Genomic DNA, 17,883 nt, shown 5'->3' on the forward strand with positions numbered 1-17,883 from the left:
TTGAGTGGGAGGAAATGCCACCACCAACATATCTCAAAATACAGATGGTGGGCTTCCCGGGTGGCGCAACGGTTGAGAGTCCGCCTGCCGATGCAGGGGACGTGGGTTCGTGCCCCGGTCCGGGAAGATCCCACATGCCGCGGAGCAACTAAGCCTACGTGCCACGACTACCGAGCCTGCGCTCTACAGCCCGCGAGCCACAACTACTGAAGCCCGCGTGCCTAGAGCCCATGCTCTGCAACAAGAGAAGCCACTGCAATGAGAAGCCCGTGCACCGTAACGAAGAGTAGCCCCCGCTCGCCGCAACTAGAGAAACCCCGTGCGCAGCAACAAAGACCCAACACAGCCAAAAATAAATAAATAGAGAGATAAATAAATAAATAAATAAATGACCCATGAAATACATTCCCACGTCAGGGTCTCAGGGCCTTTGTACTCGCTGTTCCCACAAAAAAGGAATCCTCTTCACCTGGCGCAATCCCTTTCCCTTATTCAAGTCTCTGCATCAGAGAAGACTTCCTGCTACTCACTGAAAAGCACCTCTTCTGTCCTTACTCCCTGTTACTTTGCTTTACTTTCTTCGTGGCACTTACCACTACTTGACATCACATCACCTCTGTTTGAAAGTATTAATATTTTCTAAATACTTAAACCACAGCAAAAAGCACAAGTGTATGCAAACATTTCCTAAAGTGTACTCCCAGAATATTAATTGCTTAGGTGACCAAATATGTTTGGAAAATACTGGGCTAGATGACTTAAATAATTGTAATTACTTTAAGACTCCTGAGTCCTTAATAAACTCGCTCATGTGATGTTCTTAAAGGAAAATATACTAAGCAGTGTTTTCTAAACTTATGTGACCCTAGAAACTTTTTCCCAAGGAGTATCTAATGGATTATTATTCCATGGAACACACCTGGGGAAACAAATACAGCAGGTTGGGGGCTTTTTATGTCTCGTTCAGTCTTGTACCCTCAATAATCAGAACTTATCTGAGACGTAGTGGGTATTCCACACATATTTGCTGAAGGAGTGAATCAATGAACACATACTGGTTCTTTAGTATTTTGATACTGTTATTTCAGCCTCTTAGGAGGGGACCAGACTACATGACTTCTCAAGGTTTCTTCTAAAGTACATAGGACTTTAGAAGTCCTAATACTTTAGGACCATTGTGAGATTTCTGTATGACAGCAAAAAGGCAGTGACAAGGACCTGACAGAAAGAGGCTGAAATACAATTTCGGTGGAATTCCAGATCCAAGCTAGCTTGCGGGCAGTGAAAATTACGTCTCCAGTCTCTCTGAACTTCTCTCTCCTTCTCTCCTCACTCCTGCCCTTCCCCAACCCTAGAGCTCCCTCTTTCTCCTGCTTCTTAATGAGAAGCAGATCCACACATTTAGGTAATATTCCTGGTTTCTGGAACTGTCAGAAGGCTGTCAGAGGAATGCCGCCCACCAGACCACTAGATGCCACTGTGTTCCTCAGAAACGCGCCAGGAGAGCTTCTCCGTCTACAGCTGCCAAGGGCTGACCCTCTGAGCAGAACTCAGAGCTGCAAGACCGAGGCATGGAATGAACAGACCACAGGATGCTCTGGGCTGCAGTAGGAGCTGGGTAACCCGAGCTTCCCTTTCTCCCTCTCTCTTCCTCCACAGAGCTTTTGTGCTGACAGTCATTGTGTCAGCGGGAGGCTGTGCTGAAGCTTGAATTAGAGGACAGACTGGTAGGTACAGTACAAGATCCACCTGCCTCTGGAGGTTGGGATGAGGAGGAAACAGCAGGTAGAGAAGCAGAACCTTCAGAATATTGCACTTCTGATGCCAACGCCATCTTTCTCCTGAGGCCTCTTGGAGCTCACCTTAGTTACTGTGAGCACTTATTCTAAGCACTGATTGCAGTCGTCTTATTTCTGCCTTTGGACAAGCTTGTATTTTAGGTCACAGTATGACTTCAGATTTCGGGCCTCCTAAGGCTAGCGGTTAGGAGGCTCCAAAGGGCCCCACCGTTTAGGGGTACCCTGTTAATACACTCGTGCATTTTGTAAGTGTGTGCCGGTTTATGCCATTAACCTAGTCCATTACTAGGTTTCACTGTACCTCTGACAAGTCTTCAGCCTAATTATTATAATTAGTTTTCATAGTTACTGAGTGCTCACTATGTTTCAGGAACTACACTAAATGTTTTGCATATGTTATTTTGCTTAATCCTCACTACGAGCCAATGAGATCTGTATTATGAATTTCATTTTACAGACAAGGAAACCAAGATCAAAGAGGTGAAGTGATTGGCTCAAGCTCATGCAGTAGGTGGTGAAGTGGAGATATAAACCGAGGTCTCACTTAGGAGCCCAAGTAGCTCACCACCGTGCTGTCCTTCCTTCACACTCTTAGGCCCCTGCATCTGACCTTCTAAAGGCCTTCAACACCGCTGTGCCCACAGAGCAAAAGCACTGTGCCCGCATGGGGCGTGGGCACTGCTGGCAGCTCTGTTCCCAGAGCACACATGGCTCAGATGGTGAGAAGAAATTCTTTCAGGGTTATTGGGAGGGACACGGGCAAGGGAGAGGAGTGCCTGTAACAAGGAGGGTAACTAGGAAGGTATTCTAACGTGGAGGGAGCCATGCCCACCAGTCAGAGCTCTAGGATTTGGCCTTTGGTTTGACCAGACATGAGTGTTAGGGGTTCTGAGTCCTCGCCAAATGCGTACCCACCGCCTGGTAGTTAAGGAATCCTTCCAGAAACATCCTCCACTCCCTGACACAGACAAGCCCTTGCATCTCATTTGTATGCGGGACCCATATTACCTTGACTTTCCTACCTCCCTACCATAACCTATATATCCAAGTACTTCCAAAAAAGTGGTAAGTGACAGAGCCTGCCTCCCTGGGCTCAGAAGATGGATTCCAATTTGCATGGCTCCAAGTCTGTAGTAAATGTAGGGGCGTCCTGACTTGGTTCTTTTTTTTTTTTTTTTTTTTGCGGTACACGGGCCTCTCACCATTGTGGCCTCTCCCCGTTGTGGCCTCTCCCGCTGCGGAGCACAGGCTCCAGACGCGCAGGCTCAGCGGCCATGGCTCACGGGCCCAGCCACTCCGCGGTATGTGGGATCTTCCCAGACCGGGGCACGAACCCGTGTCCCCTGCATCGGCAGGCGGACTCTCAACCACTGCGCCACCAGGGAAGCCCCTGATTTAGCTCTTTAATATAAAGAACTAAGTGGGTGGTCAGGCTTGGCTCCCTTCTCCCCAGTCCCCTTCACTTGTGTAAGGTCTGATTACTATAATAAATCCCTTCTCCTGTAACACCCATGATGGCTTTGCTTTTCCCTGACTGGACCTTGACAGAGTGACTAGAAAAGCAGAGGAAGAATAACTAGTATAACTGGTGTAGAGGAAGTATAGGAGATTACATGCAACGGCTTTGAAACCTAGCTTGGATTTGAGTCTTGACTTGGGTACTGATCAAATGTTTGACCTTGGACAAAGCCATCTTTCCAGCTTCAATGTCCTGTCCTGCGAAATGGAGTTAAGAACACTGTATCTGTTTCAAGGGCATATAGGAAGGACCACACGAGATGATGTATACACTGAGCAATCCTCAGTGTGTTAACTGCTTCGACTGGAGCTAAGCTGGATAAGTGGCTTTAACAGAAGGAGAAAAACCAACTGGGGAGTTCAAATACTGAATAAAATCATTCAGATAAAAATCAGATACAGAGGAATGGATAAAGAAGATGTGGTACATATATACAGTAGAATATTACTCATCCATAAAAAGGAATGAAATTGGGTCATTTGTAGAGACGAGGATGGACTTAGAGATTGTCATACAGAGTGAAGTAAGTCAGAAAGAGAAAAACAAATACCGTATGCTAATGCATATATGTGGAATCTAAAAAAATGGTACAGATGATCTTACTTGCAAAGCAGAAATAGACACAGACATAGAGAACAAACATATGCATACCAAGGAGGAAGGGGGTGGGATGGGAGGAATTGGGAGATGGGGAATGACATATATACACTATTGATACTATGTATAAAATAGATAACTAATGAGAACCTACTGAATAGCACAGGGAACTCTACTCAATGCTCTGTGGTGACCTAAATGGGAAGGAAATCCGAAAAAAGAGGGGATACGTATATACGTAGAGCTGATTCACTTTGCTGTACAGTAGAAACTAACATAACATTGTAAAGCAACTATACTCCAATAAAAATTAATTAAAAAAACCAGATACATATTTGAAGAAAGGACATTAAGCACTGAGGGAGGGAGTTGTCAGTTTTTCTACTATAGTGTTATAACGTGTAATTGAGAAATGTCTGACTGAGAATCAACAGGCCCCATAAATATCTCAAATGAGCAGTCAGTGCTCAAAATAATCCTGTCCTCCCTTCATGCCAGTCTAGCCCAGGATATGAAGATGACTCGTACACCATTAGGGGTTTTAAAAGGATGAGGATAGTGGGAAGAGAGACTTAATACTCAAGGTAAGTATAAGAAAACAATCTTTTCTGGGAACAGGACATTTGAAAGTAAGAAGCCCCTGGGTCTCAGCTGTGACCACTTACCTGGAATGGTAGCTCTGGGGCCAAGGAGTGCCAATCGTGCCCTGAGATATCTGCATCATGCTGGCATCGGGTTGGTTCTCCCCAAATTTGGTTGAATGCCAAGAATGAGGTCGGCCCGCAGGTTCACTGCGCCTGGGGAGACACAGGAGAGGGACCCCCAGCGTTAGGAGCAATCTCAGCTGATCGCTTCACCAATGAGATTTATGGACTTGGAAGCAGAGACTGCTGTATCCTCAGAGATGGAAAACAATCAAGTAAATACTGGAAAATGGATCTTACTGCTCACTTCTCTTAGTAACCATTGGTTTTTTTCCTGCTTTATTAATATGTTTATTTTCCCTTTCATTTTGACATGATTTCAGTTACATAAAAATACTGCAAACTTAGTTTAAAGAATTTCTGAATAAACCCTAGTGCACTGTTGGTGAGAGTGCAAACGGGTACAGCCACTATGGAAAACAGTATGGAGTTTCCTTAAAAAAATTAAAAATAGAACTAACAGTGTGATCCAGCGATCCTACTTCTGGGCATATATCCAAAGAAACTGAAATCAGGAACTTAAAGATATATCTGCACTCCCATGTTCATTGCAGCATTACTCACAATAGCCAAGATATAGAAACAACCTAAGTTTCAGTGGATGAATGGATAAAGAAGATGCCATATATACATACAATGGAATATTATTCAGCCACGGGAAAGAAGGAAATCGTGCCATTTGCAACAACTCGGATGCATTATGCTAAGTGAAATAAGCCAGACAGAGAAAGACAAATACTGAATGATTTCACTTCTATGTAGCATCTAAAAAGGACAAACTCAGAAAAACAGAGTAGAGTGGTGGCTATCAGGGGTTGAGGGGGTGGAGGAAATGGGGAGATTTTAGTCAAAGGGTACAAACTTCAAGTTATAAAGATTAACAAGTTCCGGGGATCTAAGGTACAGCATGGTGATTATAGCTAATTCCGTATCATATACATACTTGAATGTTGCTAAAGGAACAGATTTTAAATGTTCTCACCAGCTAAGACAGAAATGGTAACTATGTGACTAGATGCAGCTGGTATCTAATACAGTGGTGGTAATCATTTTGCAATTTAGAAATGTATCAAGATGTTCTACACCTTAAACTTGCAGTGTTATGTATCAATTATATCTCAGTAAAGCTGGAAAAAATCCCACATAACCTTCACCTAGCTTTCCTACATGTTAACGTTTCATGCTTTATTAATTTAAGGCACATGGAGTTGCCTTGGTCTTTCTTTGCACTACTTGTCCATATATAAATATGGGAGCAATAATTCCTGCCTACCTCTCAAGGGACTTTCTGGGGATTTTGAAGTTCTCTGTGACATTCTGATGCTGGATAAATGCTATTATTTTAATATCTTGGTAAGAACGACATAAAAACTACCAGCTACCTTGGTGTTAACACACTCTGATCTGCGGAGTATAAACAAGATGCTCTCCAAAACAGTTTCTCATTTTGCAAGTCAATGACTTCACCTTTAAACTTCCTGCCCTTATAACACAAAGAACTGACAAAGCCAAAGGGGAAAAGTGGGTGTTCTTCAGACTGCAATACTGAAGGATGGACGAATTTGGTAAGGAGGATTACACTACTATAGAAGGTCAGAGTCAAGAGAGAGTGGCTGAACTTTATTTTTGGCAGAAAAGTGAGATAATGTTTACCAACACCTTCAGGGATTTCTAGACTGAAATCTCAATGGAGAGAAGAGAGGAGGTGCCCTGAAGCATTGACAGAATGTAGCTACCTAGGCTTAATATCAGTTGGTACACCTCCTTCATGAAGGATCAGACACCTTGCTGAACGTTCTGAATCAGACTCTGAAGTATAAAAGGGGGCTGTGCAGAGGACAATGGAGATACGCTGTTTCATCTAGGTTAAGTGAAAAAAAATTTCCCTTTGTGCTTTAAAAACAATAGCAAGGGGCTTCCCTGGTGGCGCAGTGGTTGAGAGTCCGCCTGCCGATGCAGGGGACACGGGTTCGTGCCCCGGTCCAGGAGGATCCCACATGCCACGGAGCGGCTGGGCCCGTGAGCCATGGCCGCTGGGCCTGCGTGTTCGGAGCCTGTGCTCCGCAACGGGAGAGGCCACAGCAGTGAGAGGCCCGCGTACTGCAAAAAAACCAAAACAATACAAAAAAAACAATAGTAAGGCTCCCTTTTAAATGTAAGGTATCCAGACCTTTCCTCAATTTCCTTCCCATTCATTCAAGGGCATCCATAGAGACTTTCTACGTGGCAGCCACTATGCTGGCACTGGGGATCCAAAGAAGAACAAAGTATCACTAGACCCAAATAATTCACAGTACAGAAGAGACAGCCACGTAAACTGCTATAAGACACTGAGATGGGTTCCGTAATCGAGACTTGTACCAGGTGCTCAGTGAACTCAGAAGAGGCAGTCACCGAAAACATGAAACCATGAAAGATCTCTCCAGATGGCAGGGGGCGGGAAACGGAAGGGAAGGACAACCAGGTAGAAGAAACAGCGCGATGGGCTTCCCTGGTGGTGCAGTGGTTCGGGGTCCGCCTGCCAATGCAGGGGACACGGATTCGTGCCCCGGTCTGGGAAGATCCCATATGCCGCGGAGCGGCTGGGCCCGTGAGCCATGGCCGCTGAGCCTGCGCATCCGGAGCCTGTGCTCCGCAACGGGAGAGGCCACAGCAGTGAGAGGCCCGCGTATCGGAAAAAAAAAAAAAAATAAGAAGAAGAAACAGCACGACAAATGCATGGAAATGCAGAAGAACACGGTACAAGCAACTTAAGTAGGTGGAGAGGAGATGACGAGTGAGAGAGGAAGGCAGCAGATGAAGGTGAAGAGCTAGGAGGGTCCAGGTCTCACTGAAGGGTATGAATAGTATCCTATGGGTTTGGAGGCCACCGAAGAACCTTAGCCAAGGAGGGCCATGTTCAAATTTGAGTTTCAGGAAGATATTGCCAATAATGAGAATATATTTGAGAGAGACAAGATCGGAGGCTATCGTCTTGGCCAGGGTAAGAGATAATCAAGACCCGGCACTAAGGCAGGGGCAGTGACCTTAAAGGGATGACAGATCTAAGAACCAACCACCGAGGAGGCGAAATGCCCAGCCTAGTGAGCGCTTGGATGTGGTTGGTGTAGAAGAGAGTATAGTCAGGAGGAAGGACGGTCTTCATGTTTGTAGCTTGAACTAGAATGGTAAGAACTATGAGATGGAGGGACGGGAGCGAAGGGAGGAAGGGGGGAAACAGAGCGGGGAGGCAGATGGCTCACTTGGGGCGTGCAATGTGAGGGGCCCTGGGGACTGCAGTGGTGGACAGGAAGCAGTGGGGCCCACAGGGCTGGAGTCTGGGCTGCACATACACATTGAGGAGTCATAAAACACATGTCCTCTGAGAAAAGATAAGCTGCTTGGGGAGAGTGCATAGGAGACAGAAAGGAAGTGCTTTCAGGATGGGCCTCCGAGAACTATCACAGTCCGGGGGTGGAATGGGGTTGGGGAGAGTCCAACAAGAGAGTATGGGAGTTTCACAGCATCCTAGCGGGGAGGAGGAGGAGGAACTGTCAATCATTCCAACTGCTACCGAGAGGTGAGTGTGATGTGGGTAGATGCACGTCCACTGGATTTGATGACTGATGAGTCTTTGCAATGGAATGACAGGGGCAGAGGCCTGATTAGGATGGGGTAAGAGGTGAATGAGAGACAAAATGGAGACAGCAAGGACAGATCATTCTTTCAAGACCTTGGCTCTAAAGGGGAGAAAGAAGGTGGTAGCTAGGAGGCTAGAGGGGGCCAGGGAGTGAAAAGGATTTGTTCTTGCTGTTTTGTTTTAAATAATGAGAAGTATGAGCAAATCTGTATGAGACAGGGAGTGCATACACGCACAGCCCAAGACACCGGATGAGGAGAGGCTGACGCTCCGTAAGACTCATGAGGAAGTAGGCAAGGATGGGATTCTAGAGCACACGACCTTAGGCAGGAGTAAAGGCAGGTCCACCGAAGTAAATGAGAAGAAAGGAGGAGGTAAGATGTCGATGCTCATATGAAAGGGAGTGGCTGGGAGGACAGCTGGAGGGACTTCACTGTCCTCTGTCTTCATTAGGAAGCCCTCTGTCTTCATTAGGAAGCCTCTGTCTTCATTAGGAAGCCTAATGTCCTCTGTCCTCTGTCCTCTGTCTTCATTAGGAAGCCCAGAGGGAAAGGTGAGGGGCTTGATGTGGTGGATGGGGCTCATGGGCACCACAGATGAGGACTGAAGAGTCAAAACTGATTAGAGATACTTAAAAGATTTAATAACTAAGATATGGTCGCTGCCCTTAGGGAGCTTACATTCTGGTGGGGAGACCAAATGAAGTATTCCTCTAATAAATAATAAATCATAAAGAAATAATTCTTAAAGATAAAGTAAGTGCCCAAGACTTGCAATGCCAAGACAGGACACCCAACTTGCGGAGCTGCTTCTCCGGAGTAGATTGTGGAGGTTAATTCTTTGTCCTGGGGTAGAGGAAGATTTCATCCCAGGTGTAACATCGATACATTAAGAACAGGGTGCTTGTGAAACAAACAAATCAGTAGGCTCTGAAAAACATACCCCTTTCTTTTGGATGCAGAACATATGTTGGGAGGTTTCAGAGATAAATCTTTGTTTTATAAGATTCTTCCAATATGTACAATTAAGTGATGAAATGAGGACAAAGAACAATGAAAAAGATGACCAAAATATAGCCCACCAACTCTCAGACCTTGCTGGAGCAGGGTGGGTGTGTAAATCAGTGCACCTGAATAAAGAGCAGTTTGGCAACATTCAGCAAAATCATTTTAAAAGAACATATCCGTCAAAAGATTGAAACACAACCAAAATACTCATCAGTAGCAGACCAGTTAAGTCAGTGTGGTACCTCCACACAACGGAATATGTATGTGGCCATTAAAAGAACTGAGTAGTTCTATACATATGGATATGGACAAATCTCCAAAATATATGGTTAAAGGACAATTGTAAGATAGAGAACTGTGCGTACAGTATACTGCTGTATGTGGGGAAAACCATACAGAATCACTTACGGTTATTAATGTAAAGAGTATTTCTGGAAGAATACTTGAGAAACTAGAACCAATGACTGCCTCTGGGGAGGAAAACTTAGTTTTCACTGTATTTCCTTTTCTAACTTTTGAATTATGTCTATGTACATGCGTTACCTATTAAAAAAGCCAAGTATTTTAAAAATAGCCTCTCATTTTGAAAATATAATTCACTGTACCTGGAGATAACCAAAAAAGTCGAACAGCTGTTTATTGACTTTTTCAATGATGCAAATAATTTAATAAGCATTCCTAAAGAGCACAGCATGCCTTGACATTTTAGGATCACTCTGATCTTAACGAAGATAAGGAAATATTTTCCTAAAGCATATTACATCATGAGCATACCAATAAGAGTCAGAAGACAATTTAATTTTAAAATTGAGCCAACTAAGTTTTGTGTGTGCATGTAATTCAAACAAAGCCCTTTTGTTGCATTCCTAACCACAAACAAGGAAGCTTAATTGCATGGGATGGGTAGGCTGATGAAACTGGAACTAGCAAGTGGCACGATGTCCTTCTTAGATGATTTTGCCCTAACACACAGAGAGATTCAGGAATGAAAGCATATTTTGGAGAAATCTACAATAAAGCAGTTCACGTCTTTCGAGCAGTATTCACTGATCACCTACTATGCGCCTTCTACCCTGCTGAAGTACAACTGGAGCTCTGGGAGGTCACAGATGCCCTCAAGGAGTTTATAATCTTGTTGGGGAGCCTCAGATGCAAGAAAAAGTATTAAAGAGCATCTAAGTATTACTCATTCACTCGAAAAATATCTGAGTGCCTACTGAGTGCCAAGCATCATTCCAGGCACTTGACACACATTTTCTCACTTAACCTTTAAACTGTATCTTTATGACATAGGACCATTAATGAGAAAATGAGGTAATCAAGAGAGACTAAGCAACCCATCCACAGTCACATGGGTTTTGAGGAGCAGAGCTGATATTTAAACTCAGGCATCTGTCCCCGGAGCCTGCATTCTTAACTTCTGAGCAATGAGCAGTATAAAAGAGGTGAGGTGGGCAGAGTAGAGAGACGGACGATTAACAAGTAAGCAAAGAAACAGGGAATTTTCATGTAGTTATAAGGGCTCTGGAGGAAATAGAACTGGGTAATGTGAGAGTGTGACCGGGGATCAGGGACAGCCTCTTTGAGAGAGTAACACCCGAACCAGATCTAAATGATAAGAAGGAATCAACCTTGCAAAGAGCTGGGGGCAGAGTATTTAGCGCACAAAGCAAAAAAGAAACACAAAGGCCTTGAGGCAGGAATAAATGTGCGGATTTCAAGAAGCAGAACAGACTGTAGCCCAGAGCCTTGGGAATGAAGAGCGGATGGTAGGAAAGTCATGAGATCATACTGGGCCATGCTAGCTCCTGAGGATTTTGGTTTAAGCACCAAAAAGCTCCCTTGCTGCCAGTGATCGAGAATGGGGTCTGAAGTTGGCCAAAAGGCCTGGTAGTAGAGTGGGACTTCGGATGACCTTGAAGCATTGGTATGCTTTGGATAAATGGAGAAGGCCACAACCACCACTTGGATAATAAAAAATTCTAAGAGTTGGAGTTAATTTTTTTGTTGATGCTGTTCTTTGATGAGCTGTTATGACTGAGACTTTGCTTGGGCTCTTCTGGGTGCACTAACTTTATAAACCATGCTAGTTATCAACTGGACATGAGTTGAACATGTAAAAATACCAAATACACTCAATACCGGCACTACCAAATAAAACATCATGTTTCTTAATTCACTTACTAACCCCCATCTGCCATCATTTGTTTAGTGCTATAATAGACACAATGCTATAATAGACAATGAAGTCCATCATAACAAGATTCTAGTCTTACCCACTCCCCCCAAAAAAGAAAGAAAAACACTAATATCAATGTATTCTGTAAATTAGGTTTATCAGAATTAACATATCATGGATTTGGGTTGAGAGCCTTCATGATATAATTACTGAACACTTTGAGCTTAGCAGGGGATAAAACATGTTTCTTAAGGTTCTTTCGTGTATCACCGTTATTTCTTTTCCTATTTTTCCTCATCTTTTAAAAAATTATGAAATACTTCAAACACACATAAATGCATTCAAGTGAATATAAAAAACACTCATGTGTACTCATTACCAAAATTTATCAAATCTTAATATTTTCCCCAAATTTACTTCAGGTATTGTTTTGAATAGGTAATTAATTCACACAGTTTAAAGAAAAAAGATCAAAGCCATTAAGAAGTCTTACTCTCCTCAGCCCTCTCCACCCATATCTCTTCCCCCAACGGCAAACCTCTGTGGTTGATTTCTTCTGTATGTTTTCCAGTGCTTTGTTATGCAAGTATAGGCAAATATGAACAAATCTCTTTTCACCCGCTTCACAAAAGGAAAGCTATGTGGTGTTCTACTCCTTGCTTTTTTGAACTTAACAACATCTGTTGTAGATCATTCTATATCAGTACTTACAGAGCTTCCTTGTAGCTTTTTTTTCCCCCCTTTTAGCTGCCTGGTATTCCATCGTGTGCATATAACATATTTCTTCAACCAGATCCTTTTTTGTGGACACTTTTTGATTTCCAGTCTTTTGTTATTACAAATAATGCTTCAATGAATAACCATGTCTACACACTGTTTTCTGTCTGTGTCCACATATCTGCAGAAATTCCTAGAAGTGGAATTGCTGGCTCAAACTAAAATGCACTTGCAATTTTGGTAGTTATTGCTAAGCTGCCCCTTTCATGCTTTAAAGGGGAAACAAACTTAACATGAATAATTAAATGTCATCGTGCAAGTGATTCTTAGGGGGGATATTGGGGATATTATAATTACACCTTCTTTAGTATAGAAGAATAGATGATTCATATTGGAACAACAATGCCTTTCTAGGCATTTCCTGTTATAGGAAGATTATGTGCCCCAAACACTGACGATAAAAATATACAGCCACTGAAAACTAAGACCAAGTTAAGATGCACTGGGCTGTACTCATAGCACTGTTTCATTCATAGATCCAGACGAAACTCTCTCTGGAATAAATGAAGAATCACCCTATGTTGAGATATGTTTTTTTTGTTGTTGTTGTTTTTTGTTTTGTTTTGTTTTGTTTTGCAGTACGCGGGCCTCTCACTGTTGTGGCCTCTCCCGTTTGCGGAACACAGGCTCCGGACGCGCAGGCTCAGCGGCCATGGCTCACGGGCCCAGCCGCTCCGCGGCATGTGGGATCCTCGCGGACCGGGTCACGAACCCGTGTCCCCTGCATCGGCAGGCGGACTCTCAACCACTGCGCCACCAGGGAAGCCCTGAGATATGTTTTCTACATGTTCACAGGAGACGGACAAGCTCTCAAGAACTTTCAGGGTTGAAAACACCCATTATCTTCCAAAATGTAAAAAAAGGTGTAATTGTCCCTTAGCACATGGTTGGCAAAGACATTGCTTTTGAGATATCCTTTGGCCCTTTTCAGCATCCCTAACCTCTAGTTTCTATGACTACTGGGCTACTCAAGGCTATACTTCGACTTTTTGGATTCACAGAAAAATCTAACAGGCAAACATTTCTGAGGCTTTTATAATGGCCTAATGTCTGTGTCTTTAAAAAGTGGGCTTCCCTGGTGGCGCAGGGGTTGAGAGTCTGCCTGCCGATGCAGGGGACACGGGTTCGTGCCCCGATCCGCGAAGATCCCACATGCCGTGGAGCGGCTAGGCCCGTGAGCCATGGCCGCTGAGCCTGCACGTCCGGAGCCTGTGCTCCGCAACGGGAGAGGCCACAACAGTGAGAGGCCCGCGTACTGGAAAAAAAAAAAAAAAAAAAAAAAAAAAAAAAAAAAGTGGTTCAGTGGGTAGAAAGGTATGCATTAAGTAATATAACCCCATGGCAACACACAGTCCTGTCTGGAAAGAGAAGTTCTTTTCAAAGGTCACATCCTGATAATATGCCCTGGGGACTTTTGGCTTTGGCAACTGAATCACAAGTAAGAGTGAAGTCGGCTAACAGACAGACCACGTAAGACTCTAACATCTAAAATTTGCATAAAAGGTAAAAAAAAAAACCTTTTCTTGTAAGATACTTTTTTACCCCATTCCTCCACACCGGCTCCAACATCATTTCACCACTAGTTAATCTCCTCCTCACTCTCCATTTTGAAACATTTTTTTAGATTAAATTTTATTGGGGCTTCCCTGGTGGTGCAGTGGTTGAGAGTCCACCTGCCGATGCAGGGGACGCGGGTTCGGGAAGATCCCACATGCCGCGGAGCAGCTGGGCCCGTGAGCCATGGCCGCTGAGCCTGCGCGTCCCGAGCCTGTGCTCCGCGACGGGAGAGGCCACAACAGTGAGAGGCCCGCGTACCGCAAAAAAAAAAAAAGATTAAATTTTATTGATGACCACACAGAACTATTACCATAAAAAAGAGGGCATAGCCATGGGGGTGGGTGTTTTTCACTTAGCCACCAATGGGTGATGATGTTGAAATGCCTTTTTTCTCAATATGCCCCCCTTTCTTCCCTCCTCCCCTCAACTTTGACATCTACAGAGTAATCAGAATACTCAGATCTCCTCCCCACGCTTCAACATCTGCCTATATGTCACGGCAGAAATTGACACGAACACTATAACATCTTTGCCCTGTAACAGCATTCATGTTTGTTTTTCTTTGATTTTCAAATTCAATTATAATAGAATCGCATAGCATACGTAGACTAGCATAAGCGCTAATTATCAACAATTTCTTCTTGTCAACTCTCAATTTGCAACTGGGCATTTTATTTGTTGGAGGAAGGAAGGAGGGACTGGTTTTTACTGATTTCTTGAGATATCAGATATTATGATTTAAAATTTTTCTCCTCTACTACTTCTCTGTGTCATAGAATATGTTGCCAGGGCTGAAAGAGAAATCCCTTTCATGCTGTTTGTTTTTATCTTCCACACAGAGACACATGCAGACATCCACAAATATATGCTCACGGATCTCAGAGAGAATGAGATAGTTACTGTGTGTGCCCCAGAATTGTTTGGAGGCTCTCCCAGAGGACCGCTGTTGGGCAAATGGGGAACAGCTCAGCAGGACACGATGAAGGTGCTCAGGGCTCTTGCCCTCCACCCAGGGGGCTGCAGGGCTGAGGGCAGGAGGCGCAGGGTACCCACCACTATGGCTGGACACCCTCCTCCTCCGTGTGTAATCCCACAGAAGATTGTCCTTTGAGGGTTTAAAGGATACCCTTTACACCACATACCAACCAAGACATTTCAAAATCAAGCTAATTAACTTTTATGCAATGCTTAAAGTATAAGCTAAATTTCATTTGCCAAAACAGTAACGAAAAGTTTTTGTGAGGCCGACGCCTTACCTTTTGGTAGTGCCTTTTTTCTAAACACCATCCCATTCAACAAAAACAAATAAATGCTCCCCAAACTTCTAACACTAAAGACACTGAATTCTCTTTTGGAGTAAGTCATGCATTGTATCATGTTTTTCTCTTCTCTATTTCACTTTCTCCTCATTTAGAGGAATAGGTTGCAAGTGAGAAATTAAAGGCAACGACAACAAAAGAAAACAAAAGAAAGGACAGAAAGCATTAATTTTAGATAGGGACCTTAAACAATGGTCAAAAGAAGGATCCATATTTTAAAATCATACCAGAAAAGACCCGAATGAAAAGAATAGTGAAGGTTTTAAGGCAAAGTGGATGAAAACTTTATGAACACTTGTTCCAGCCCCTCAGTTCCTACCTGCCAGCATTTCCATAACTAATTTCACAACAAGGAGGAGTTTAACCACCACCACGATTCACACATAACCTGACACTGCTGGGGAGAAAATTATAAAACTCAGAAGAATGCTCTCTCTTATTCATTCGCCTTCAAGTGAAAGGATGCCAAATTAAACTTGAAATACCAGCCCTGGATGCCTCTCTTTATAGATGTGTTTTATAATCTAAGCAGTTCCTATTTTCTTTTTTACCTTTTACATGGTATAATAACAAAATGAATGCCCGTAATAATAAAATAAATATTCAAGTCACCTGGAGATCCAGAACATTACCACTACTGGTGCAGCCACCGGTCCTTGGCCATATCATATTTCCTTTTAAGTAAAAGCATCTAGGGATGCAACCACTGGCATTAAGTATAGCTCTGAACAAAAATTTCAAATCAAAGATTGTATAAGGATAAAAGCTGAATTCAAATTATTGTGAAAAAGGGAAAAGATAATCAAGTATCTAAACCTTCAATTGTGATGGAGGTAAACACTGTACACCCAGCAATCTCAATACGCACTTCTTTTCATGTAAACTCAAATGAGAAGACCACACCTTTTCTTTAATCCTGAGACTACATTTGCAGGTTCCTTTTCTTTATACAAACGTTGGCAATGAGAATAGAGAATCTGGCTACTAGTACATAGATAAGTAGCCATTCCTTGTGAGAGAAAGAAATTGTTTATTTGAAATTCCCCGGGGAAATGGGGAAGCAAAACCATGAAGTACACAACAAAGAGCAACTGCTAATCTGAATGAGATAAAAAGCCACTCTAAATACGTACATCATAATATGGTGACTGTATATATAGGAGAGAAAATGATTGAAAATTCCCACACAGAAATATTAATAGTACACTGAATTACCCGAGGTGCTCAAATAATGAGAATTTTCATGACAATTTAGAGAAATGGGCTTAAATTTAATATGTCATTGATTATTAATTTTTCTTTATAAATAGACATAGCACAACATCAGAAAGATATCTGTGAAAGGCTTATCAGTTGAGAATCCTGCAATGCAAGATTCAAAACCTCATTCTAACATAATAGTGGGCTTACCTTGTGGCAAAGAGAATCATCCTAGATAACAACCCTCTGGCCAACTGCATGTCATATTCAGGAGAGGGATAAAAAGCCATTTCACCCTGTTAACTGCCCTTTCTGCTCCTCCCTGGGCTGCAAAGGCTTCTCAACGATTCCATGCAACTCCCATCAGACAGCCTGAACCGCCTGGAACTCACTAAGCTCCATGCAAGTGGGAGGGACTCATTCCCAGCCACCTCTGTAGATTGCCAATAAAAATTCAATTCCTGCTCTCTAAGAGGGAAGAAGAGAAAGTGACCCTTAGTAACTTTCCCGGAGAAGAGCCACCATCTTAGACAATAGCACACAGCTTGGGAATGCCAGAATGCTATTCCGTGGGCAGGAGGAGGAGGGAAGCAAGGAAAATCATCTGCTGATAACATGCATCAAACTGCAATCAGGAAGTTTCCTTTTTCTTTTTTTTTTTTTGCGGTACGCGGGCCTCTCACTGCTGTGGCCTCTCCCGTTGCGGAGCACAGGCTCCGGACCCGCAGGCTCAGCGGCCATGGCTCACGGGCCCAGCCGCTCCGCGGCATGTGGGATCTTCCCGCACCGGGGCACGAACCCGCGTCCCCTGCATCGGCAGGCGGACTCGCAACCACTGCGCCACCAGGGAAGCCCAGGAATTTTCCTTTTTAACTGCTCTTCTCTGATAAACCTGCACCCTCCTCCACGTGCAAAAATGCCGCTGTCTGCAAAACTGCGTGTTGATTGCTTTAAGCTTCCCACCCTTTGGAGGCTACTGAAAGAGGTCCTACAGCAACATCCACTGAGGCTTCCTGAGACACACTGTCCTGAGCTCACTAAGTCAGGAGGACGAGGACAGAACTCACTGCCAGTGGAAGTGCAAGTGCCAGCTGCTAACCCTGCTGCCCAAATAAGGGTGAATGAAGAGTCAAAGCCTGAGCGTCTATGACCCATTCATCTCAATGTACTTTACAGAGCACATATCACCATGTATGGTAAGTGCTTACTGATTAGATGAGATGGTCATTATAATGATGGCGGTGACTGGTGGTGGAGAATGAGGATGGGACAGGAAGCTCATGGAGGAAAGCACTGGCTTGGAAAATCTTGAGTCTTAAGCTGGAACATTTTGTCTCTTGAACTAACTCATTGAACTACCCTAGCCTGAGGCTTGACAGATTTTAGGGAGAAGTTCTGCCGAGATAAGTTAGATCATAGGACTCCTACTGACAAGTCAGACAAGAGAGAACTCAGGGATCCAAGCACAAAAGGAAAGGTGGGATTGGATGTGTGCGAACATTAAGCCCTGGACCACTAAAAGCTTCTCTCTCTCTTTACCTTGGTGGTTTGGCTGGTCTCTGTATATACCTGGAGTGAGGGTGGAGGGGAGTTTCTTCCTTTTGCT

At 43.7% G+C, this 17,883-nt stretch overlaps 1 protein-coding gene across 3 annotated transcripts in view; it reads right to left on the minus strand.

Annotated features, from left to right (window-relative positions):
- SHROOM3 (shroom family member 3) overlaps nt 1-17,883 on the minus strand; it is a 121,831-nt gene that overhangs the window by 40,115 nt on the left and 63,833 nt on the right. For all 3 annotated transcript variants that reach the window (XM_060147978.1, XM_060147977.1, XM_060147976.1), the window contains exon 3: nt 4,581-4,712. In XM_060147978.1, the coding sequence (XP_060003961.1) occupies nt 4,581-4,639 (59 nt within the window). In that variant the 5' untranslated portion in view covers nt 4,640-4,712. The remainder of the gene's footprint in view (nt 1-4,580; nt 4,713-17,883) is intronic.

The sequence above is a fragment of the Lagenorhynchus albirostris genome, chromosome 4 (genome assembly GCF_949774975.1).
Source record: "Lagenorhynchus albirostris chromosome 4, mLagAlb1.1, whole genome shotgun sequence".
In the NCBI taxonomy this organism is placed as follows: domain Eukaryota; kingdom Metazoa; phylum Chordata; class Mammalia; order Artiodactyla; family Delphinidae; genus Lagenorhynchus; species Lagenorhynchus albirostris.